This window comes from Numida meleagris, chromosome 3 (genome assembly GCF_002078875.1).
Source record: "Numida meleagris isolate 19003 breed g44 Domestic line chromosome 3, NumMel1.0, whole genome shotgun sequence".
Taxonomy (NCBI): domain Eukaryota; kingdom Metazoa; phylum Chordata; class Aves; order Galliformes; family Numididae; genus Numida; species Numida meleagris.
This window is the reverse complement of record NC_034411.1, coordinates 59,951,289-59,975,266: the sequence shown is the minus strand read 5'-3', so window position 1 is coordinate 59,975,266 and position 23,978 is coordinate 59,951,289. Positions and strand designations below refer to the sequence as shown.

The 23,978-nt window shown below is 38.9% G+C and overlaps 1 protein-coding gene across 1 annotated transcript in view; it reads left to right on the top strand.

Annotated features, from left to right (window-relative positions):
• NKAIN2 (sodium/potassium transporting ATPase interacting 2) overlaps nucleotides 1–23,595 on the top strand; it is a 550,041-nt gene extending 526,446 nt beyond the window's left edge. Inside the window, exons 6-7 of the mRNA XM_021392140.1 lie at nucleotides 11,823–11,904; nucleotides 16,600–23,595. Coding sequence (XP_021247815.1) covers nucleotides 11,823–11,904; nucleotides 16,600–16,609 — 92 coding nt within the window. The 3' untranslated portion in view covers nucleotides 16,610–23,595. The remainder of the gene's footprint in view (nucleotides 1–11,822; nucleotides 11,905–16,599) is intronic.

The window sequence follows — 23,978 nt, the reverse complement described above, 5'->3', positions numbered from 1 at the left end:
CTTTGCAGCTCCAAACAAGGGGGAAAATGCAGCATTTATCTACCGTATCACAATTCCAAGGCAAACAGAAGAAATCTGACCTAACTGTTCTCAGAGTGCAGTAAGGTACAACCTTTGCACTATCATCTCACACTAGCAAGAACTCAACTTTCACATCCACTGTCTTCTCTTCTCTCGGCATCGTTACTAGGTAAAGAGCAAAGAAAAAGAAACTGCAACTTGGGTTTAAATAGATTTTTACTGCATATCCCATTGTGCCCAGCATTTGTGGCTGACACAGAAATAAAGCTCTAGATAACCTTTTGAAATTATTTTATTCTCCTCTGAAAAAGCTTGAATTCAAGATTCTATTTGAATTACAGAAAACATTCAAGAACACAATACCCTGGACAGTGGATATCTCCTGGTATGCAATACAGCATAGCAGTTATGTGCCAATAAACTCACTGCCAAACAACAGCCCATTCTGGGATTCTATGCCTGACTATGTAGTACAAAGATGGTGAAAAGATTTTCTTTTAGAAGACAGTATTAAATTTATTATTTGTAAGAGATGAGAAACTTTGATAGACATATCAAAATAGGGAGAAAAGACTTTTATTTTTAGCTCTGTTACAGCCTGCCTTCCACCTATAGTCAGGTTGTTTAAGCTCACCATACTCCTGTTTCCCTTGTCTAAAATGGAAAATAACGACAGGGACAAACTTGCAGGCGTGTTGCCTCGTAACTTTGAGCTTCTGGGATGAAAGGCACTTTTGAAGTGCAGAATATGCTTAGATATCACTTTATTTCTGTGCCAAATGCTTTTCACAATCTGCTTAGTGAGACGTGACAGAGAAGTAATACCCCAGCTTCCATCCCTACTTAAAAATCTCTAAAACAGAGAGGAACTAGTAGCAAATGTTCAGCATTAATTCTTCTTATTTCTTTCTCTTCCCATCTTCTGGTCAATAAGGCTGTAAATTCTGAGACAACCAGGATAGGAGAAGAGAGAAAGGATGCAGGGATGGAACAGAATCTCATGCTGAGGGGTGGCTGCCGATAACTGAAACCATCTTTATTTGTACAGGGTTGAGCCTAAATGCAACTCTGGAGGTCACTTTCCTGGGCAGCTTTTCTGGTCTCTTTCCTCCTGGTGACCCCACAGCTGCAACATCCAAGGCAGCATTACCTACCTGTTACACATGGGTAACAAAAGTAGGAGGGAGGTATCAGCTCTATCCAGCTTAATATCCTGTATCAAGCAAAGAAGAACACCTGATGCTTACTTGGACATACACATGCCGTACAGGCGCGTAAGAATGCAGCAGGTCTGTGGTTCACAGAAAATTCTGGCAGTAATTTGCAATTCAGGGACTTGCCAGAAGTGGTCTCATTATGGTCTCACTTGGTTGCAAACAATGGGCTTTTCTTCCTAAACGTGTACCCTTTTGTTTGGAACCAAGAACATTTTCATGAAACACAACCTCTTAGGCGAAGGAGTTCCAGCACTTCAGACACGTTTTTTACCTTTGCTCCTACCATTTATATGTGTAGTGTGCCCTCTGTCTTGCACCAAGCAATCATTCTGTCTTCATTTTTTCCATGCTACCACAGGTTTTCAAAATCTTCAAGTGCCTCCTTCAGTTTGTGTAAGAATACTACAGAATCTGTGGTTAATTTTTAGTATGTGGGAGGGGATTCTTCATCTTCAAACCCTTTACATAATCAAAGTAAGAGAAGCAGAATCTGGCATAAAGGAATGGCAGTATGGTAAGGAGAAACACACTTGTATTTTTGGCCCCCTCACAGGTGTCACAGTATGCCACAAAGGGGATTCACCTCACATACCTACAGCTGTATGTAACTAGGCCTACAGTTTAAACCGATCATCAGGAATTCTACTGCAGTCAGTGACACCAAAGAGCATCTTGCCCTGTCTTTGTTAAACACTTTATTCACAACAGGATGAATCAGTGGTCTGATCTGTTTGGTTAATGCTAAGGAGAGCCCAGGCAGTTTAAAAGGAAGTATAGGAACAAAATAAGGTAGTAACAAATAAAAGCCAACGTTTAAAACAATTGTTCTCCAGCTGTTGAACAGGTCGTTCATGAATGAGAATTCAATGAACAGACTACAAAAGCTGAAGCTACAGCTTGTTTTTCTTAGCTGTGCTCTCTAATTTATAGCCCGTGGCTAAATTAGAAGCTTTTTCGTTTACTTGTTTCATTTAGGGTAGTGACTGCTACATGAACCAAAGTAAACCAAAGGGAGGGAAATAAGATGCCTTTCAGCTGTCATGATGCTGATGGAAGCAGAGGGAGGGAAGCCTTTGAAATCCCATGGTACTGCCTCATGCTAGTTATCCTAAAGAGAGTTGGCTTGGAGAGCTGCTCTACCACCAGGAACACCCAGGAAATTTCCTGAAATGCTTGTACAGAATCAACTTTTTTCAAATATCAGAAACTGTTTCTCATGTCGTTATTTCCAGTCATGTCTTATTTTGGATGGAACTTCCACAAGAGCAGAAGGCAGGTGTTGAGCATCTCATTCTTGCTGGTGCAGATCAAGGGCATTCTGCATCCCACGAGACTTGTTTGCTGGTTAGAAAGCACAGGCTGAAGGCTGAAGAGCTGCAGAGTATGAGACTGAAGTACTGGGAAAAAGCCTACGGTGGGATTGTGTGACAACTGAAACTGGCTGTGTTTGAGATGCAAATGGACCTGAGCAGTCCAGGTGCCACAGGGCTTGGCAAACATTACACAGCCTGATCTGGGATCATCTGGCACTGCACTGAAGAGAGAGGAACAAACTTAAAGCTCAGAGGAGGTGCAGTTTGTTTAAATAATAGCAAGTAATTAGTCTGAAGACAAAATCAGTGATGGCATTTTATAATTACAATTAATTTAAAGGTTAATTTCCTTTGGTGCTAAAATCTTATTTAAAACATTTACCAGGAAAGGAAATTAGGATGTTACTATCAAGATGCATAGGGTGCTTCTGGGAATCCTTGCCTATTATCACTAGAAAATTAGGTTAGATTCAAAGTGGGAATTTCAATTCATTTTAGTGTATAATAGATGGTGGTCAGGACCTTGAGTCAGAAGGGTTGCTTAGGGTAGACTGTACAATTTGCATTTTCTTTGTTTGTGGGATTAATTGCAAATGTTTCCAACAAAAGGGCTAGGTTTATACATGAACAAGCTTGACATGAAAAGAAAATTGGTTATGGATTGCTGCCTTCGTAACTAATGAAGCTGATGTTCAAGGAATCCCTAGGAGACAGGACTGTGGTATGAGGCAAATATATAAATAAAAACACACGGGGGGAACTGGTGCTGTTGCTGGCTCCATCTACGCTAATTTCTGTTCTCCCTTGCCGTCTTCCCTGCCACTCCCCTTGCATCCATCACTGCCTCTTGTGCGGCTTGTCAACTTCAAGTTTTAAAAATGTCTAAATAACATAATGTGGAGCTTGAAGGAAGTAACATTTCCATTCCAGCAGCTCATCACAATGGAATACTGCTTAATAAAATCAATGTGTTGTAACAGCCAGAGGGATATACTTACCTTGCATCATTTTTTTTAACTATTCACCACCTATGTTTTATCTTTTCAAGAAAGGCATGTTACAGAAGTATTGGAAGAGATCAGTACATGAGTGCTGAATGAGGGAATGAACAGTTGGCATTTTTTTTACAAAGAAAGAACTATTCTCTACCAAAATGCTTTGTAAATATTACTTGCCTTATCATTAATTAATTATTTGTGGGGAGGAAGGCAAAGAAATCCAGCTTATATATAACACTGTCCTACATAGCTGTGTAAAACAGGTGGCAGAAATGAGGTAGTGACTAGTGATGGTTTTGAAAGCAAAAGTCACACTTGGTTTTTAAGAGATTCTTGGATTGTTGCCACAGCTGAATAGGAAACATGGAAAAAATGTTTTCAGATTGAAAAATAAAACATATTTGAAATCAGGCAAAAGTTAAAAAAAAAAAAAAAAAGAATTGCAAGGAAAATGATGTCAGGCAGACTGTTGTGTTCTGTTTTGTTGGTGGTGGAAAACTTCATTTTGATTTGAATCACTTATTGCTAGTTGGCAGGATCAGCCAAAGCGAGCAGGTGTAACACAGCCAGCCTTGGCCAGCCAGGCTCAGCCCCAACTGAGGGGTGGCAACATCTCAGGTGACAGGGGGGTGCTGACATGCTGGTGTGGGTGGGGTAGGCTTTCTAGCCACTTCTAGGAGTTCTGGAGAGGTCACCTGTCCATAATCATGGTGTTGTCCCACTGAGAACCAATGTGAGCTCCCTCCAGTTTCCCACATGCTTGGGACAAAACTTCATGCTAAATTCGTCTTACCAGCATGCCTTCTGCTAAAGTTTTCCTTATTACTTTCCCTTTTAAATATCTAGATAAGTCTTCATTATTACTAGGTTGTTAACTTTCATGGATTTGGGCTTTAATTCTCCACTTTGTTGCACCTACTAATGAGTCTTATTCTAATTTATTAGTGTGGTGGTCACACTTGGAGGCCACTGCCCCAGGCATTTTCTTTTTCCTCTCCTTTTTTATTTTCCTCTGCTTTTTCTTTTTTCCTCCTTTTATCACTTGCCCCTAGCAATGAATTGGCTTAGAACAATTTTATTCTAGTGATTCATTGATTTAATTTGCTCTATGATAATTCAGCCCTACTCCGCATTTTCTTTAATTCCTAGAATGCATTATCAGACAAAAGCTGTTTCAGGGCTAGATTTTTTTGTGTGCAGTACTCAAGTATGAACACTTGGAAGCAAACGGCTGTTACCTGGTAGCGGCTAGGTCTGTCCAGCTTAGAACATATTCTACAGATTATTACTGTTCTTGCAGCTGAGTAGAGATCTTTGATAGGGCTTTACTGAGTCTTGGTCAAGCCTCACTGCAAGTTTGGACAAGCCTTGGAGAGGTTATTCGACAGCCTACCTGTCTGCAACCTTATTTCTGGGTCTATAAGCTTAACAGGTGCTTGGCTGCACTTATCAGGGATAAAAGGCAACTCTGACAGCTTCAGTGCAGTATTTCTCTTTGCTGCAGTTACACTTCAGTCATTTCCTTCTGTCTCTTGCTCTTGCCTGCTCTGTCCCTGTTTCTGCTTTCAGCTGCCTGAGCCTTGCACCTGTCCCTGCCTCCTGTCGCTGCTTGGCTACTCCTGGCTATTTCCATCCTGCCTACTTTCTGCTTGGCCAGGGCCTCCCCCCGCAACACAGTTCCTTCCATTGGCCAACTCTACCTTGCCAAGACATTGCTCTGGATCATGGCCTAACTTGTGTCTTCCCTGAGGCTCTTTCACTGTCTAGACTTCTTTCCCACCTGGAAGCCTGAGTTGCATTTTGGCTTTTCTAATTTCTGGACCCTCAGCAACATTCATCCAGATATTTTCTGCTGCAGACCACTATGAGCTGAGCTCATCTTGAATTAAATGTATGTGTCCACATTTGGTCCTAATTACAGGAAGTAATGGTCTGTAATCCCTTACTTCTGTGAGAGTGGTGACAACAGGTGTTGCTTATCAGGCTTCACAAGCCTGAGTACCTTTCCAGACCATGTCTTGTCTCAGAAGGGATGATCAAAGAATTAGCCAGGGATCAGCACCAGCAGTCACAGAAAAAGAACCTGTGAGCCTTTGTCATCCAGCAGGCATGGACAATGAAGATTAGAAGGATACCTTATCCAACAAGAAACATTGTAAAAAGAGAAGAATCTGGAGGAAAAAAACCCTGTAGGGCAAATATCAGAGAATAATTTCACTACTGTAAAAATAAACAGGAAGGAAATAATGGCAGTGGGGCAGAATATGAGCTGAGAAACTTTGCAGAAATTTGTGTGGGGCTTTCTCATACCTCTGTGGACATCATGGGGCTCAGAAATGCCGTGAAGTTCCGGTTTAAAAACCCAGTGTTTCAGTTACACCTGACAAATGGGTGAGCTAGGAGCACTTGCAGGCAGCTCATTGCACAGCAAGAGCCAGGCCCTGCCTCCAAGTCCTTATGCCATTGCAGAGCATTCTTGTGCCAGCAGGAAGTGTTCAGCCACATTTCCTGGCAGATGCCCTCCTTCCCTGCTTCATCTGTGCTTCATGAATCTAAATTGTGGTGTGCTCAATGCAATAAGCAATAACATTTGATAATCATTGTAAACAAACTTTATTGAGACTGTTTTCAAGCAAACCTCCTCCTGAGTGCCGCATTGTGTAACACGCACCAGGCCATGCTCACAGCATAGAAAGGCTACAGCCCTAGTGCTTATGGAAGTATCTTCACCAGTGAGGCAGGTAGCAGGATGCTGGCAAAGCTCCAGGAGCAAGGGTTTCTCCATATGTTCTTTTATATGTTTTTTTCTATTTCTCATTTCCAAGGTTATTAAAGACGAGCTTAATTTTACTCCCCTCCTTTTTTTTTTCTGAATTTGGCTAGCTTTTAACTGTCAGTAGTGCATAGCTCACTCTTTCCTCAGACGTTTGTACACCAGCAGTGTCTCAGTGATGTGTTTCATCCCAGACAGGAGCCTTGCTGTGCAGTGAATTTGATCACTGCTTCCCTGAGGCCACAGGGCCTGAGTCTTTGGCCTCCTGAATCAGTGCCTTCACATGTACACCACATGTTCTCTCTCTGTGCTGAACCATGCAGGAAACGTGTTCAGCCATGATGCACATGTGCAAAAAGCACCCATGTGTACATGCACATATGCTTCTTTGTTCATAGGACTTTTTAAATGATGCCATCTTTATTATATATAGTAGTAAAATTTTAATATTATGTTAGTGCTTCAGTTTCTCTAATATATTTAAGTATGAGCATGATGCCAAACACTGTACAAAGACAAAAGCCAGCCGTGCTTCTTGGGGCTTGCAATCTATGTAACAGACAATAGGCAGCTGCTGAGTGCAGGCAGAAAGCACAAAGAACAAGCATTAGTCCCTGTGGTAGCCAGGAATATCAGTGCACTGACGCTATTGAGACAACTGTTTGTGAAGAACTTCTCAGAAGGAGAGAAAATATTTGGAAATTTTACAAGTACACAGGTCAAGCTGGCAGCATGGGGGCAGAACTTAGCATTAAAAATTGAAGAAGGGAAAACTAATGTGGAGTCTCTTCAGAAGGCTTTAAGTGTAGAAAGATTTAGCTTCTGCTTGATGTGATACGGAAGATGTAATCAGTAGCAGGATGCAGAGAGGAGCACCATAGCCAAAGCCCTGCCCTTTTAGTTCCTTAACTCCATATTTGGGGAGTTCAGAAGAGGAACAGTAATGATGTTTGACACCAAGAGCCCTGGGTAAATGTTACAGCTGTGTCAACAGGCAGAAAAGTCTTCCTATTCAATATGCAAAAATAATCTTCAGAAATTAAATCATATACAACCCAAGCCAAAGCTGACATCTAACTTATAACCCCAAATGACAGACAGAGCTGTGCCATTGCTCACTGTGCAGCATAGGGAGTAGTGACCAAGAGTGCTGGTGTTAGCTATGCTGAACTGGAAGTGTTGTTTAATTATGCATGGGTAAATATCACAGAGAAAAGATGAGATTTGGCGTTGTATAGAAGCCAAACCACTCTCAATGATATTTGAAAAGTCACGATGGTCAGGTGAAGTCCCTGCTGACTGGAAAAAAGGCAATGTCAAGGACCTTTTTAAGAAGGGTAGAAAGGATGACCCAGGGAACTACTAATCAGGGACAGGACAAGGAGCAGCGGCCTAAAATTTGAACATAAGAAGTTCCATACTAACGTGGAAGAATTTCTTTGTGGTAAGGGTGACAGAGCACTGGAACAGGTTGCCCAGAGAGGTTGTGGAGTTTCCTTCTGCAGTGATATTCAAGACCCATCTGGATGCCTGCCTGTGCGACCTGTTGTAGGGTACCTGCTTTAGCAGGGGGACTGGACTCGATGATCTGTTGAGGTCCCTTTGCAGCAGTTCTGTGATTCAGTGACTCTGTGTGAGTGGAGTGTGCACAAGCCCATTTCTCTGTGATGCAAAGGTTTCAAAAAAAGAACAGCAGTCATGTGAATGGCAGCTGGGTGACCACAGAAAACACTGTGTGCACTGGGCTACCAGCACCCAAATCTGGGTATGAAGGGGCAATCTGACTGCAGGGGACAGAATACAAGATGGGAAAAATCTTCTGCAGAAATGGAGGAAAATAGCTCCAGAAAGTAATAGAAAATGTGTCCCTATATTGAACCTAATGTTCTGTTTGTATTACAGTTACAACCACCATCACATTCCTCACAAGACCCTTAGCACCAGCAAAGGAAGAAAACTCTCAGGCCGAATTTCTTGTAATATATTTTACAAATAAGTGGGACTGTAATTATCCTATTTAAATCCAGCTAGGAAAATAAGCATCTCAGAACCTAATAGCTCAGATGAATGGGATTCTGTGTTTGTTTGTATACACACATGCTTTTACTAGAGCAAAACATGATAAAAGAGGCACTTCTGATAACAGTGACAAGTAAGATGAATGTAAAATAGAATAGTCAAAAAACGCGTTTGATGGATAAGGTTAAGGATGGAAGCCTCGGTAGCAATGCAGCTAATGAGCCTTGTTTTATTCATCTCATGTTACTGCTGCTGTATCAGTCGAATGACACTTCTAGTGACCTTTCAGGCACAGCCAGGATGAAATGCCTGCAGAAAGGGCAGCATTTTGCATGCTTTAAGAAACTACCTCAGAATCCGCAGGGAGCTTTTAGCACAGCCGGGACACTGCAGGCTTTGCGGTGCTAACTGAGAAGCTACTGCCGTGAAGCAAGAAAGAAGAAATTACGGAAACTCTTTGCATTGGAATTCATGTCCTATTACTTACATTTACCTACCTAGCCACGTTTGTTGTTGCATGTAAGAAGCCATTGTATGTGTCTCAACAAGGTCTCAATAGTGTCTTTTGCCCTGTCAGTATCAAGAGTGGTCTTGCTCTGGAATGGGCTAACTAGGGAGGTGGTGCAGTCACTGGTGTTACTAAGAGATGTGGTTTAGTGTGGAAATATGGGTGGTAGGTGAGTGGTTGGACTGGGTGATCTTGGAGGTCTTTTCCAACCTTGGTGATTCAGTGATTCTGTGATCATTTGGTTATGCACATGGAAGCTTCTGCTATCAGCCTAACACAGCTTTATGAGCTTGTCTTGTAACCTGACAATCTGATGTGCTAACAGTTTGTGTTTAGTTTTTGCAACAGGGTGAAGATGAATGCACATAGAGATACTCAGTATGCATCTTTCTCTCATACCCACACAAACTTGTTTTACTTAGAGAAACCTTTTTTTTAACACATTGTTTTACTTTTCTGAAAACAACCCTTAAGGCACCCTTGAGACCTTTTACCCCATGATTGTAAAACAGAGCATCAATGCCCACAGCCTTCTAATCATGATTTACTAGTTGCATGAAGGGTCTTGGGAAGATGACAAGAAATGCAAAGCAGGACAAATGCATATAAGCCACATCAGAAAAATGACATGAATTGACACCAGTGGGATACTCATTCAAGCGTATATATTTTCTGACTTGTGTCCATTCTTTTTGCTGCATTCTTTATATTTGAGGTTTTTTTCATTTCCCTCCAGCTTAGTATTTCACTCAACTACATTCATAGTGAATTCTTCATTCTCTGCCTATAAATGTATTGTTCTTCCAAAGACATGATCAAGCTGTAATAATGTTTGTTTGATTGTTGCAGACAGTGAATAAGTAGGAAGCAGCAAATGGTATTTATCTTGCTTTTAGCAAGGTTTTGACCCTTTGAGATGTTTGCAAGCAAGCCAGTGAAGCACTGTCCAGATACAGTCATTACATGTTTGGTGCTGAATTGTTTAAAACTCTGTTTGAAATTTAGTTATCAACCAGCTGGGATGGCATTTCAGATGGGATCCTAGTGGGACTTTGGCTAGCGAGATAATTATCTTCATTATTTTTTTTAACAGCATGGATGATTGAGGAGAAAATGTTTACTAAAATTTCAGATAAAACCAAATTGGAAGCATTTGAGCACTTACAACTATACTTAGTGTCAAAAGATACAAACAAAGATCTGATTATTCAGTGTGAGTGTGATGCCTTTGGAAAAAAAAAAAAAGAAAAGAAGAGAAAGAGGAAAAAGGAAAAGAAAGAAAAGGAAAAAGGGAAAGAAAAAAGAAAGAGAAAAAAATGGAAAAGAATAGTATATTTAAATAACATTCAAATAGTTATAAAAGGAAAAAAATGGCTCATTTGTCTTCATATCCTTTGGAAGAGAAGATCAAAAAGTAGAAAAGTAGTTAATTTGCAGGAAATTACATTTAAATTAGACATTAGGAAGTTAGACACATGGAAAGACAACATAGAGTGACTATTGAATTTCCTTCATGACCAGTATCAAAGATTAATTTAGTTAAACGTCATTCTGGAATGGAGTATATTTAATCCTGCCACAGGGAACAGAACTGGCTAAATGACTTCTGCAGGGGTCATTGTGGCCATGGAAGAAGGTGAATAACAGGTTCAACGTGCCCACGGTTGCAGTGGAGACAAATGGTGGTGGTCCAACGTAGAGTGTTGGTGGCTTTTTGCTTGCAAGCTAAATGGTGAACGGAGGATTACAAGAACATGATATTGTAACACTTTGAGTGCATGTGAAGGTATTGCTAACTGTGGTAGATATTGAAGGGTATCTTAATAAAAGAATGACTCATAAATGCAAGTTGTAAGGACATGAACCAGTGTGAAAGTTCTCAAACCAAAGGTTATAAATCTAAGTTTTGTGATTTTTGTGGGAATGTTACTGTGTTTATATCAGCAATAAGGCATCTTCTATCAAAATATTTTATTAATTTTTTGTTGTTGTTATGTTTTAATGTACACAAAGCCAGTCTGTCAGTAACACTGTACAGACTTATGAAGAATGCACTTCTATATCTGGACTCTTTCTCCCTTTTCTTTCAAAGTAAAGTTAATTTCACCTCTGGTATGTGAGAGACACTATTTCGTGAACAAGAGGTACCCACAAATAAACCCCATAAGCCAACAGTCATATCTCCTGGTGCAAAAGAAGCAAAGAGTGTGCTTTTACCTGTGTAAAAAGAGTGTTAAATAAGAGAAACAGGGGTTTCAGAGTCAGATGAGATTGAGTTGCCCTGGAAATTGTTTAAAATAAACATGAGAAGACCATTGGGAACTGCAAGTGGTGTGAATTAATAAAAAACACCCACCCTGCAACCTTCCTACAGACCTCCAGTGCCTCGAGAGGAATGCTGCTTCCCTTAGATCTGTGGAGTCTCATCTCTGAAGCTCAGATAAATTGTTCCAACCCTCTGTGCATCGCAACCCAAATGTCAAAGGAGGGAATCAGAGAAACTTCTGTGTCTCAGAGTCAGATCAATGTGCTTTCTCCTCTACATCACTAAACCACAGTATGTCAGCGAGACAGACAGTAATCACAGTCAGAAGCAATGTATTCACACTAACAAATAAATGGTTTGCAGCATTTGTAATGTCTGAATAGCATGTTGCTTTGTACTCCAGTCAGGTGGCCTACATGAAAAAGAGTGATGTGTGGCTCTTCCTGACAGACAGATTACTTTTATACATCACTTATTGTCTTTCTGTGATTTAAAATTTATTTTCATTTAAAAGATAAAGAAGGAGCTTTGCCTTTTTCCTTTTATTTTTTTCACCCTTTTTATGCATCACCACAATTAGCTGTTCTCATTTTAACAGATTATTAGGGGGTCCTTCAAAAATAATCTGTGCTGGGTGGCTCTTGAATGATAATGCCTATCAATTCTGAAAAGATGTTTCTAATGAAAGCAATTTGCTTCTTTTTCAGTTGATTTCATAGGTGGATTTGACTCTTATGGCTATCAAGGCCCACAGAAGACATCTCATTTACAGCTACAGCCCATGTATATGTAAGTACTCAACTTCTAAGATGTTCTGCAGTGGCAGGCTGATATTAAAGGATCATTAAAGTGAAAGATGACATCACTTAAAAATTCAGAATAGGCAGAAGCCTTTTTGATTAACTGAATTCAAGCTACACTTAAGCATCAGCATTACTCTTCTGTTGCATGATAATGATTTCTTATGCAGGATACAAAGTGTCACAGTTGTTTAAATAACACTGAGCTCGTACCTGATTTTACCATATTTCCCTTCGTGCAGATTCCACTCCAAGGCAGTAAGAATTTCATTTAATAGGAACTAGTCAGCTGACAAAACTTGGATGCCAAAAAGTGGACGCATTCAGTGTTAGTCTTTACTAATACAGATATCTGTTCACTGAAGCACGTCTGTACCTCATTTCCAGTCTCTACATTAAATAATAATAATGAAAGAAAAAATAGCAGCATATTGTTTTTAAAAATGGATTGAATAGAAACCGGTATTTTATTTATCCAGTGAGAGTGAGAATTCCATCCTGCCTAGAAGTGCAGCCAAATACATAAATCTCAGCAGACAGACACAACTGGAGTGCATTCACAGTGGAACTTATACTCAGCCATAGACCAGGCCAGAAATAATAATATCCAAATATTTCTGGATGCTCACTGCAATTCAAAACAGCCCTGACTGCCTAGATAAATTGTACCTCACTGTTGCAGACTTTTGAATTCTGTTTTATTTACCATCACCATCCAATGTGACAAAAATATAGCAAGCAACAGCTCACAAGGGAGTAGCATTTAACTTTTTCCTTTGTTATTTGTTTGACCATTTCTTTTGAGGAAAAAATCCTGAACACAGGAAAAGAGTATCTATACCAACACACACTCCATACAGCCTTGAATATAGTTTCATTTCTTGTGATTAGTGAAAGTAAGTCCACTGGTGGTTTAGTAGCTTTATGCATGGAACTGGCATTTATTCCTTTATCAGTGGTACAATCAATTCTGCAGTAGTGCTTAGGATTGGGCCCTTTGGGAGCTTTGCTAGGAGCTTTTTAATAATCTCAAATTACAATAGTACGTATCTCCAATGCCATCTTAACTTCAGCTTTCCATCTGTCTGTGCTCAAGTGAAGATTTTTCACCTGCACTTTTGGCGCAGTGCTGCGCATTTAGAAAATGTTATTTCCTTCCTAGTATTATGTGTGGCTCGTAGGTGCTTAGAACAATTCTAATCCTATTTCTTTCTCAGTATACCATAGCTTGCATCAACATATGGAGCCCTCTAGCTAAGATATTATCCCATTCTCTTTATGCTCTCAGTGTTTCTTCCAGAACAGCAGATAACATTTACTGAGCATCTTGATACTGACAGGAAAGAAAGCTAGACCCACTGAAAAAAAGAAGATGATATTTTTACACTTGTAGCTGAGACAGAGATATATGATGAATCCAGGTAAACTATGTTCGGCCTTATTTCAATCTGCATTCTTGCTGGAGTGCAGGTGATTTTGGTGTCTTAACTGAGAGACAGAAATCAGTACATAAGTTGACATTTTGTCCAATCATCCCACAAAAGTATTGCCATGTCCCAGCAGCAGTCAAACAAAGACAGTTCATGTTTCCCTCTGACTATATGGTATTTGACAAGGTCCTCTAGAATTGCTACAGTACAGCATTTAGTAATACCTTTCTGTTGTTTACAGCTGAGGCACACTAGGAATGCATGCATATGTATTTGCACTGCAGTTGCTCTATAAATGTAGGCAGGCCATTAGGCAGTTGAGTGACAAATTTGAATGTCAAATTAATCAAGCCGTCGTTTGATCTGCTTGTAGCACTATTTACAGCAATAATATATACTGGAAGTCAAAACAAACTGATATGATAACAGCAGGCTATAGAAAGATGTTTTAAAGTATTATTTGTTGGGGGGAAGGATTTGGTTCCTTAAGGATCCTCACAGATCTTGACCACCAAAGAATATTAGCATTAATCTCTGTAGAACTCAAGGAGAAGAAAAAAATGTAAAAGACTTTACTCTCTAGTTGAAGTCACCTGCACTTTACAGTGCTCAGCATTCCTTGGGAATGAGTATAATGAGAATAATTTGACATAGAAAAGCAGAGGACAGAATAGAAAAGACCATCTGCTTTACGGAGGCCACTTCCATACTCGCATGGAGGCATAAGGATATAACCGTATCCATTCAGGATACAGTTATACCCATATGTGTCCATATAGTTATATACGTATGGCAATTTCCATGATTTTATCAACTGCTAGAAAAGATCATTGAATTCACAGACAGTGAAGAATATATTAAATACCATCTCAATTCCTGCAAGAGGCCAAGAAAATGTAAAGACAACTTATTGCCTCCTTTATGTGCTTTACTATTCAGGCTCACAGTGAGTGCAGCTAGTGAAGAGAAATAGGAGATAGATGGTTTATTTTACATATTCTGGCTACTGTCAGAAGCACAGTAACACTTCTTTCTTTTAATCCATATATAGCAGTACTTATTGGCTAGCATGTCAGGCATGTGATAGAAGTGAAAGAGAACAAATGACCTCAGCTTTGAAGGACTCACCAAAACAATATCATCTCATAACGATTATAGAGGTTTTGAAAAAATGCAAATTTTCGTATGTAGTTCAGTAATAAGTAGAAAAACATCCCCCATTATTTACTGAATCATTTAATATGCAGAAACAATACAAAGGTATATAAAGTTGTGTGGTGGCTGTCAGTTGTCATCCCCATACTGCTTGCAGACATGAATTGATTTAGCAGTTTGCGATGACAGAATTCCATCAACACAAACTTTTGTCTCAATTCAAGCCATACTGATTTACATCCAAGTGATTTAAATCAATTTGAAGTGTTTTACACATGCACAGTTTAATTATTATCCAGAAGGAATGCTGTGTTTAGTAATTGCTAACTGTTAAGACACACTGTTTTGCAACCAGAGCTTTCTCCTGTTGTGCTACAGTTAGCACTTCATTTTGTTAATTTGGAATTTATACTGAACCTACACAAACCTACATGTGCAATTAAATAGTTACAATTATTTATTCAGGCTCTTCTTTTTAACATTTCTATTCAGTCAGTAGTTCTCTAACCAAAGAATTAATACTTTTGCTATTTCAATCAAGCTCTACCAATAAGAACATTCCAACTCAGTTTACACATGCACACTACGTTCATATAGAGTTTCGTCAGTTATACAAAACTATCATAAATGAATCAAATAGGGAAAAAAATATCTTGATTTACAAAAAAAGGAAGCATTATCCATTGATAGCGAATTGAGGTGACTATCTATGACTATTGTTTCCATAAATTGCCTAGTATTATTAGATTCAGACTCACTTTGTTTCTTTTCTCTACATTTTAGGCTTTGAATTGCAATCAGAACTGTCCTTATCAACTCTTGCAATTTCGTGTTTAATTTAAATCAGCTCTTTTAAAAAAAAATTAATTTATTCTGTTTAAAATAAAATAGTGGTGTTTCGGGGGAGGATTCTTATTGTGACTATTATCTACCTGCTATAAATGGCTTTTTTATTATTCAAGTGCCAACAGTGTGCTCTATGCTGTGCAAGCCAAGAAGCCTATACAGTCCCTTCAAAACGAATATGCATTTTAACGGGACAGAACCGCTGCTCATGTATCTCCATGCAGTGTGGCCACAGCTGATGTCCTAAAAAGCAGGCTTCCCAGCATTCTGTGCTGGAGATGCCAGTGCTCATCTCCAGACAATGGGACGAGAACACAATAAGATGATGGAAATCAATTGTCAAGAGAGAATTCTGCTCTTGGGAGGTGACCGCAGATGGTGACTAAACACTGTATGCACTGATTCTGCTGTAAATGAAAAAACACAGTTATGATTGTGGAACAGGACTGCACTGCATGATCACAGTAGGGAGGAGGGAGAGAGATTTTTCTTTCCTTTCTTCACAATAAACTTGTTTGTTCATGAAAAGAAGAAGTGAAGCAAAAAAAAAACATGCATGTCTGATGCTGATTCCTAATGCGCTGGAGAAATTGCTCAAAAGCAGCTTAGCCCTGAAGTGAAGCTTGCTTTCCTTGTATTCTGTGAAGTCTGAGAAGTCTTGCATTATATATATATGTATATATATATATAATATATACACACATACATGCTTACTATGTATACGTAGAAACACAATTATGTGCACACAAACCCCTACGTATATGCATGTATATACACACACACACATCAGGGCTGCTCTGAAAGAGGTGCGTCCTGTTTTATTATGTTGGCCCACAACATCAGAGGCAGATGTTGGTGGTATGGCAGTAGAGGCTGAACCTTCCCAACAATACAAGCAAAGCCTTGCTTAGCAACCAGCAGCATCTTGTCTGCCTCAGATTGTGAAAGCTTGGGTTTAAGCACAGTAGTCTAGGTTGACAGTGGCTGACTATAATTAATTACTCCTGCTTGATGTATATTTTTAAATAGTTTACTAAACCTGTGCTGATTTCTCTGATGGTGTTCCAAAGGAAACCAAGTGATCGCCTGAGCAAACACCTTTTCCTTTCTGTCCTCTCCCACCTATGTGCAACTGAGCTGTTACTGGTTGGTGGCTTACACTTGCTTGCAAAAGGGCACCAGAGCTGCAGGGCAGTAATCAGGTATGTTTCTGATGGATTTTATGCATCTTTGTTTCCCTGTCTTTCTCCTAGGTCAAAGTGAAAATGGAGACTGCTCAAGGTGGGCTGGAGGACCTGTCAAAGAAAATGTTTTGGGATTGCCCTCTGGTTCTTCAAAGAGCAAAAAAAATCCAGTTTTTGTGCTAAAAATAAAAAAGGCTGATTGAACAGTGAGACAAAACACAACAGACACATTCAGCCTCTCTTTCTAACAGGTACTAAGGGAGATGCCCCAGACCTCCTTCCTGCTTCCCAGCACCACAGGGCCAGAGCAGAGGCGCTGGTGCTTCCCTCTGGCTCCTCTGGACCGCAGCCACCTCCAGTGGGGCCCATCTGGATTAAGACATGAACCAAGCCAATTCAGTGCTTTTGGAGCCCCCTCCGCACTCCTGGCCGCATTCAGTCTCTGTAGTCAACACAAGGCTAAGAATACCAGGATGACCTTGCAACAGAAGTCAATAGACAGCACGTTGTTTGCCCTGAAGGCTGTACAGTTCATACTTGCCTTAACCTAACTGGACTGCACATCAGAGAAACTCAGTGCAAGCTTTCCGAAGTAACGTCCTTTAGGCTCAACACGCTGCCATTAATTCTGAACGATTTCTAAGTCAGTGGTTTTCTTTGTTTTGTTTTGTTTTCATGTCAGGGAATAAGGCTCTGTTGCTCCATGGCTCCAGAGTGACCAAGTAGAAAACTGCCAGCTGTCAGAAAGTGCTTTACTTTTGAGGCTCCACAGTGGTCAAGAAACAAACCGTTTATAATGACTAAAAAAAAAGAAAAGAAAAAAAAAGAAATAAGATCTTTTTGGTGGTCAGGGTGGGGAAAGGGGTAACATAAACTAATGATTGAACCTACTGAAAATAAGCAGCATAAACAGTGCTTCTTAATCCCGCTGTTTTTGTTTATCGCACTTTAGGTGCTTTTATAGCTATCTCTAAATGTCTTTTACTAACTACAGAGACATCTGCAGATTTCTATCAACAAAGGCCAACTGAATATGTACTAGCTATGTTTACTCTTTTATATCTGATTTCAACTGAAAATTCTCTGTAAGTGAGCTTTTTTTTCTAATCACACCATAAGGGATCTATATATTTTATTTTTTGTTTTTGGTTGGGGAGGGAGGGAAGGGACTAGATAAGTTGAAGACATATTGGAGACCTTTTTGTGGTATATTTGGGGGATCTGTTGTGTGTTAGAATGTGTATTTTATCTTCCTGTATTATTGTGGCTGAAAAAAAACTGTGCTGTTACGTAGTTGGCAACAAGATGCCTTTGGGAATTTTGCTAGTAGGTCAATGTGTATATGACATACTCTGAACTCCTAGGAACATATGTTTTGTTCTAAATCTGATCTGTATTTTCAAGCACTTAGGTGGCTTTCATTAGGAGAAACCAATATTTTACTCAGGCTTTTCAGGATCTTGGATTGTCATTGTTTCTTTGCTCAGACCCTGCACAGGCAAATACACACATCTACCACACCTGTGGTGGCCACGTAGGTTTTGAGGGTGAAGGGGAAGGTCAGTGCTTGGAAGTGCTCATGCTGCCCTCAAGTGACTGCCTTTTCCTTGTTCACCAAACCCTGGTGCCCACGTGGCTTCTGAGCTCTCACAGCCCATGCACAAACTCCACGCATCCATCCCTATACAAACCAACGTCCTTTGCGTGTCTGCATGGATGTAAATTGTCACAAACCACCACTCTGGACAATGACTGAGGAACAGGCATTCACCAGTGAAGATAAGGGTCAGACACGTTCAGGAGCTATACTTACATTTATTCAGTGAGATATATATATATTTATGTAAGAGTGTGTGTGTGTGTATGAATATATAATACACATGTATAACTATTGAGAGGGGCTACATAATCCAGAGAGTGTCTGGTGCATGGGGCCAGGGGCTCCAGGTCCTGTTCATTATTTCCTGCATGAATTAGGCAAGTCGCTTAGGCCTGATCCAGTAGAGCATTTGATGCTGTTTTGGATCTCAAGTTCAATTTTTCAGACTTGGGTACCTAAAATTCTGAGCTCATTCTGGGTCGAGCTGCTTTCCAGTCCCTGGGAAATCATGCAACTTCCAAGTTTCAGGCTGAAATTTCCCATAAGCTGAAAATTTTTGAAAGTTTTATGTAATATTTAATGTAGAAGATGTATAATGTTAAACACAATGTAGAGGTTTAAATGGAATGAAAATGTCGTAACAGGGTATTTTAGCTTTCCCTGTATAGCAGTTAATCAAAATCATGTTTCTATAAAAATCATTTTCTTAATATGGAAAGAAACCAGTTTAGGCACTTAACTGATGATCCAATTTTGAGCAGGTAATTTTTCATACCTTTCAGTGATTTCCCACAGAATGGCAACTACAGGTAGTTAGCAATTTTAGAAATCAGAAAATTTAATGAAGCATCTACAAATAGTTTTTAGGCCTAATTTTAATTTAGAAAAACAAATGGCCTTAATTTCTCTGTCTTAGTCTTCCCGTCTATATAAAGGGAATAATATCTGCCTCACATATTTTGTGTGAGGTTTGAATTGTTTATGTTTGTAGAGTGCTTAGGAAATAGGAAGCACATTTAATGATTACGTATTACAATGATAATTGTTTATTCATATATTACATATAGAGTAGATACACACACACTCACACGTGGATTACATATATATATAAATATATGCCTGTATGAAGTTTATATTCATGACCTTGCTTAAGTTGCAGTTTGAGCACCACCATTAAAAGGAAATTAGGACTGTTGACTACTAAACTAAATGATTAGTGGACAGATCTCTTCTGGAAGCAGTTTAGAGCACAGTAAGGTGAGAATATCTGGATAACATTTTTGATTTGTACAACTGTATCCTCCTCAAATCCAGTAAAGAATGTTATTTTTCTAGGCTGGGCTTTTGTTATAAACTTAAATATTCAAAACACAAGAGATACAATCCAAATGTGTCTTTTTTTTTTCTTTTCTTTTTGGCATTTGTTAATTCTGAATGTATTTTTAACAAAAGTGATTTTTTTGACTTACTAGTGTAATTTGCATTTAAAATAATAAATGGAAAAAATATAGGTTTCCAAGCTATTCATGGCCCCTTGCTGCTATTCACAACTTACAGGAAACTTAGAATTACTGTTCCCAGCTGAGTAACAATGCAGGATAAAGAATCCTATTACATTTACATGATGACAGTCCTGATCTGTGCAGTGCATGGATGTGACAACTCTGAATAGAAATTGCCAGGTCAGGACACCATTTTAACACAGTCATAGGTAGCAAGAATTTTCATTATCACTGACACTAAAAGGTTTCTTTTACAAGGCTGACTGCAATAGACTCTTCCCTTAAAAAGCATCTTTTTTTGCCCACTCATTGGGAATTTTAAGCATATGATAAGTTTACCGTTGCCAACAGTGTACATACATACAGCAGAAGTAATACTTGTTAAGAGGGAGCTATGTAACATTAATATTTCCACTGCATTCATTTTCCTTTATATGCTATTCGTTGTCCCTACACTGAAATGAAGAAATCCTGTCTTAGGCAATGCCTTTACAGAGCTGTCATATATTGACAGCTTGCCTAAGGCGCTTTAATAAAGGTGGAGCAGGACCATACACATTTCAAGATACGTGATTGTGTTCTCTTCATACTATTGTTTAGTAAGAGAGTTAATTGTTGCCTGTAGGAATTTGTTATGCTGTAATTTTAGTGAAAGTGATACTTTTCAGTCAGGTAAGGAGAAAATGGTTGTGCTCTACTTGCTCAGTTTAAGTACTGATTGCAAAAGTCGGGAGCCATACAGCATTTTGAAAAAGGCTGGTGCAATGTCTACTGATTCCTGCTTGTCTCCAGATAGGAGTGCTGTTAACTCAGTCTCTGAAGGTTTTAGCCATTTGCACTCTCACCTTGTATTTGAGTACACTGATAGCAGGCAAAACAAAACTAAATACAGCATGAGGCCTTCCAGCTTTTAATACTTTTATTTCCAGTTCTCGGTTTTCTTTTGAATGCAATTATTCAGAGGATGTCTCTGAGTAAATCTCATCCAAATCCAAATCTGAATTTCCAACCAAAGGCAGAAAGCCCCACAAATAGGCTATATATATATATATATTTTTCATTTTATTTCTTTCTTTTACTTTCTTATTTACTCTGAGGAGTCTCTTCAACACATGAGATCAAACTGATAAGCTTTCTGATTTTGTTTTCTAGCTAATGTAAATCTGGCTTCTTTATAGTGCACTTGGATTGGAGACAACCACTAAAGGCAAATGAGATTTTGTTAAAGAACCAATAGGTAGGAGTATTGCAGAAGGTATTGTGTCCACTGTTCCTTGGAGAATGATGCAGATCAGTTGTCAGGCTAATCAATCCGCTCCAAGCTAAGTGCAATAATAAATGTAATTACCATATATAGAAGAAACTGCCCTTTAGACTACAGTTGCTCATTCTCATAAAGAGGTGGCACAACACCGAATGAGTCAATGAAAAAAGTTTCCTTCTTGTATTGACTATCGCACTTCATCTCCCATGGATCAGAGGAATTGGCTCTGTTTGGTTTTGTGTCCTGACAAGTGCCTGTGTTCAGACTTCCAGGAGAAACTGTTGCAGTCAGCTGGATCTGTGACCTTTACATAACTGGTGGGAGAGAGGGAAGGATATTGTACCGAATGTGGCGCTTTAAGTAGTGTCATGCATGCATTTGTTATGCATCTTCCTCCACAGATACAAAAGAGGTCTCTCAAAATGCTCTCTTCCTTTATCTCAGAAACCGAGACAGATAATGTCTTTTACAAGGTGCTTCCAAATTCTGTTGACATCAGTAGTTTTTCCTTTAAGTATAATTAAAGCACATTTTTTTATGTTCTCTCTTGAGTAGAAGACAGTTCCAAACTTCCAAAAGCCTTGGGATTAAGTATTTTGGTAGACCGTGAAACCTGAAAATTCAAAAAATTGCTTGGGGCCATCTCTGTCTCAAAATGAAATCACCCTGACAAAGGCAAGACTTTCCACATTCACCAGCAGAAGAGGATCTTTGCTATCATCTCTTACCTATTTACTTCCCCAGCCTTGTCTTCATCCTGCTGGCAAGTTGTATGGAGCTAAACATGAAAAAGTGTGTTTATATTCAATTTATACTCTTCGATGGTCTCCTGTACTGCCATACATTTCTGAGTCACCCTTACCTGATAATATTCCTTTCTTTTTTTCCTTGTCACCATCTTGACCCTTTCTTACTCCTGCTCTGCCTGAATACATCTACAAATTCCCTCCTCAAAGTATGTACTGCTCTTTGTCATATCCATTGTTTCAAACTCTCCTCATGATGACAGTGATGACAATAATGGAGGATGGTGTCATTGAGGATATGTACAAAAGTGGAAGAACGAGAAGCATAAAGGTTACATATATTCTCCGAAGGCCCAAGATACAGTGAGACACATTATACAGCTATAAAGATTGACAGTGTTACAGATGCCATGAGATTCAACTGGCCTTAGTAAGAAACATTTTCAAATGTGCAATTGCACTTGCTGAAGTTATAGTTCAGTTAGTGCAGAGAGTCATAAATACCTGGAGTTAGAAAAGATACAGGTGAACTAGAAGCAGATTCATAGAAAATGTGTTTCTGAACACTTTGACTGAATCAGACTAGCATTTCAGTCTCTTCGAATTTGTCTCAGATTTTTTTTCCTGTTGCAAATATTTGGATGGCTGGTTTCTGTGCATGCAGGTGTTCAGAAAGGAAATCTTTGTTCCTAGGAGAACATATAAGTGTGTGCAATTACACTGACTTACATGAGATTCTCAGTATTCATGCATCCATGTGCATTTGTGCTAAATGTTGGCTCATTTCTCTCAGCAGTATACATACATAAATATTATCTGAGTACATTTCACGATGGAGAAACAAAACCACATACACAGTGTCTCCTCTTTTCTACTTTTAGCTTTTCCTATCCTTCCTCTCAGAGGACTCAGTGCAGAGTGTTAATTTTCTCTATATAAAAATTACATTTCCTTATACTTATATTCCCATGTATGAGCATGATGCATTGTATGAACACAGTAAACAGGACAGTCCCTTCTGCAAAAAGCTTGTATATTAAATAAAATAAATGAGATCATTTCAATTGAAAATAAAAAAAGGAACAAAGTAAAATAGTAACCCAATTAACCCAATGATCTCAGAGTCCCACTCAGCAGTTAAGATTTGATTAAAAAAAATAGTGCCAAACAACTTTAGGAAAAATAACAGGGCAGGGAAAAAAAAAAAAGAAAGAAAGAAAGAAACCATAAGGTTATGTGGCTACTTTAAGCTCATGCATATGAAAATAGGATAAAAAAATTAGCCAATTATATCTCACTAGAGTATCCAATTAACTTATGATAGCTCCATATAGATGTATTATATCAAATACTACATTTTAGAGGCACTTAAAGCAGCAGCTATGGAAGAACAATATTGAAGTAACTATAAATTGATGCCATCACAAAAGGTTGATGGATTGATTCAATTAATCAGTAAGTCATTTCTAAGAGTTCTGCAGGGATTTATTTACCAAACACTTCCATTGTTTATTTTCCTCTCTGGAGGGTATGTGTACTATCATTTTTCTTCATTATTATTCTCATTTCATTCATCAATTTCTGACAAATATTTTCATGCCAATATGTGGCACGCCGCGCGTGTAAATTGCCCACATTCACTGATCTAAAGCAATATACTCAGAGCTACCAGCAGCAAAAAAGTTTTGTTTTATTTCCCTCAGGTCCCAAGAAACTCTATTCATGTATAATCACCATCAAGACATGTTTCCTGTTTGAATTTTTCTTTCATTTTTCTCCAGATGACGGGGATGTAAGGTCTTGTCTAGCATGACATGTGGATACCTGATTAAACTTCAGACAGAAACTTAACATGAAAAACATTTTGAATGCTGTTGACACCATCATATAAATGTTGGTTTAACATTATATTTTATAGTTTATATCCAGGAAAACAATAAAAGAATCATTTAAAGAATATCAGCAGTAGCATTGTTTTCCATGGGATTCTATTGATCTTAGTATTATTTAAGTACTGTCATAAGTATGTGCTTCAAAAGAAATACATGGAAATGGCCAAGTGAGATCAGATTACATACTATGAAATTGTAGATGCTGGGCAGATCAGAAGTCTGTGGCAGTTCACACTGTCTGAGGATCTTCTCCAATGGATTGAGAAAACTCCTGCTATCTATTAGGTTGGGATCAACAAAGAGGGATGATGGCAGTAAAATTGAAAGTACCTCATCTAAAAGGCTAAGATGCTGGCAGAGTGAAATCCCAGTATGAGTCTGATTGCAGTTGGACTGCAAATAAACAGTTTAAGATGTCAGGGGAAATTGTGTCAATATGACCAA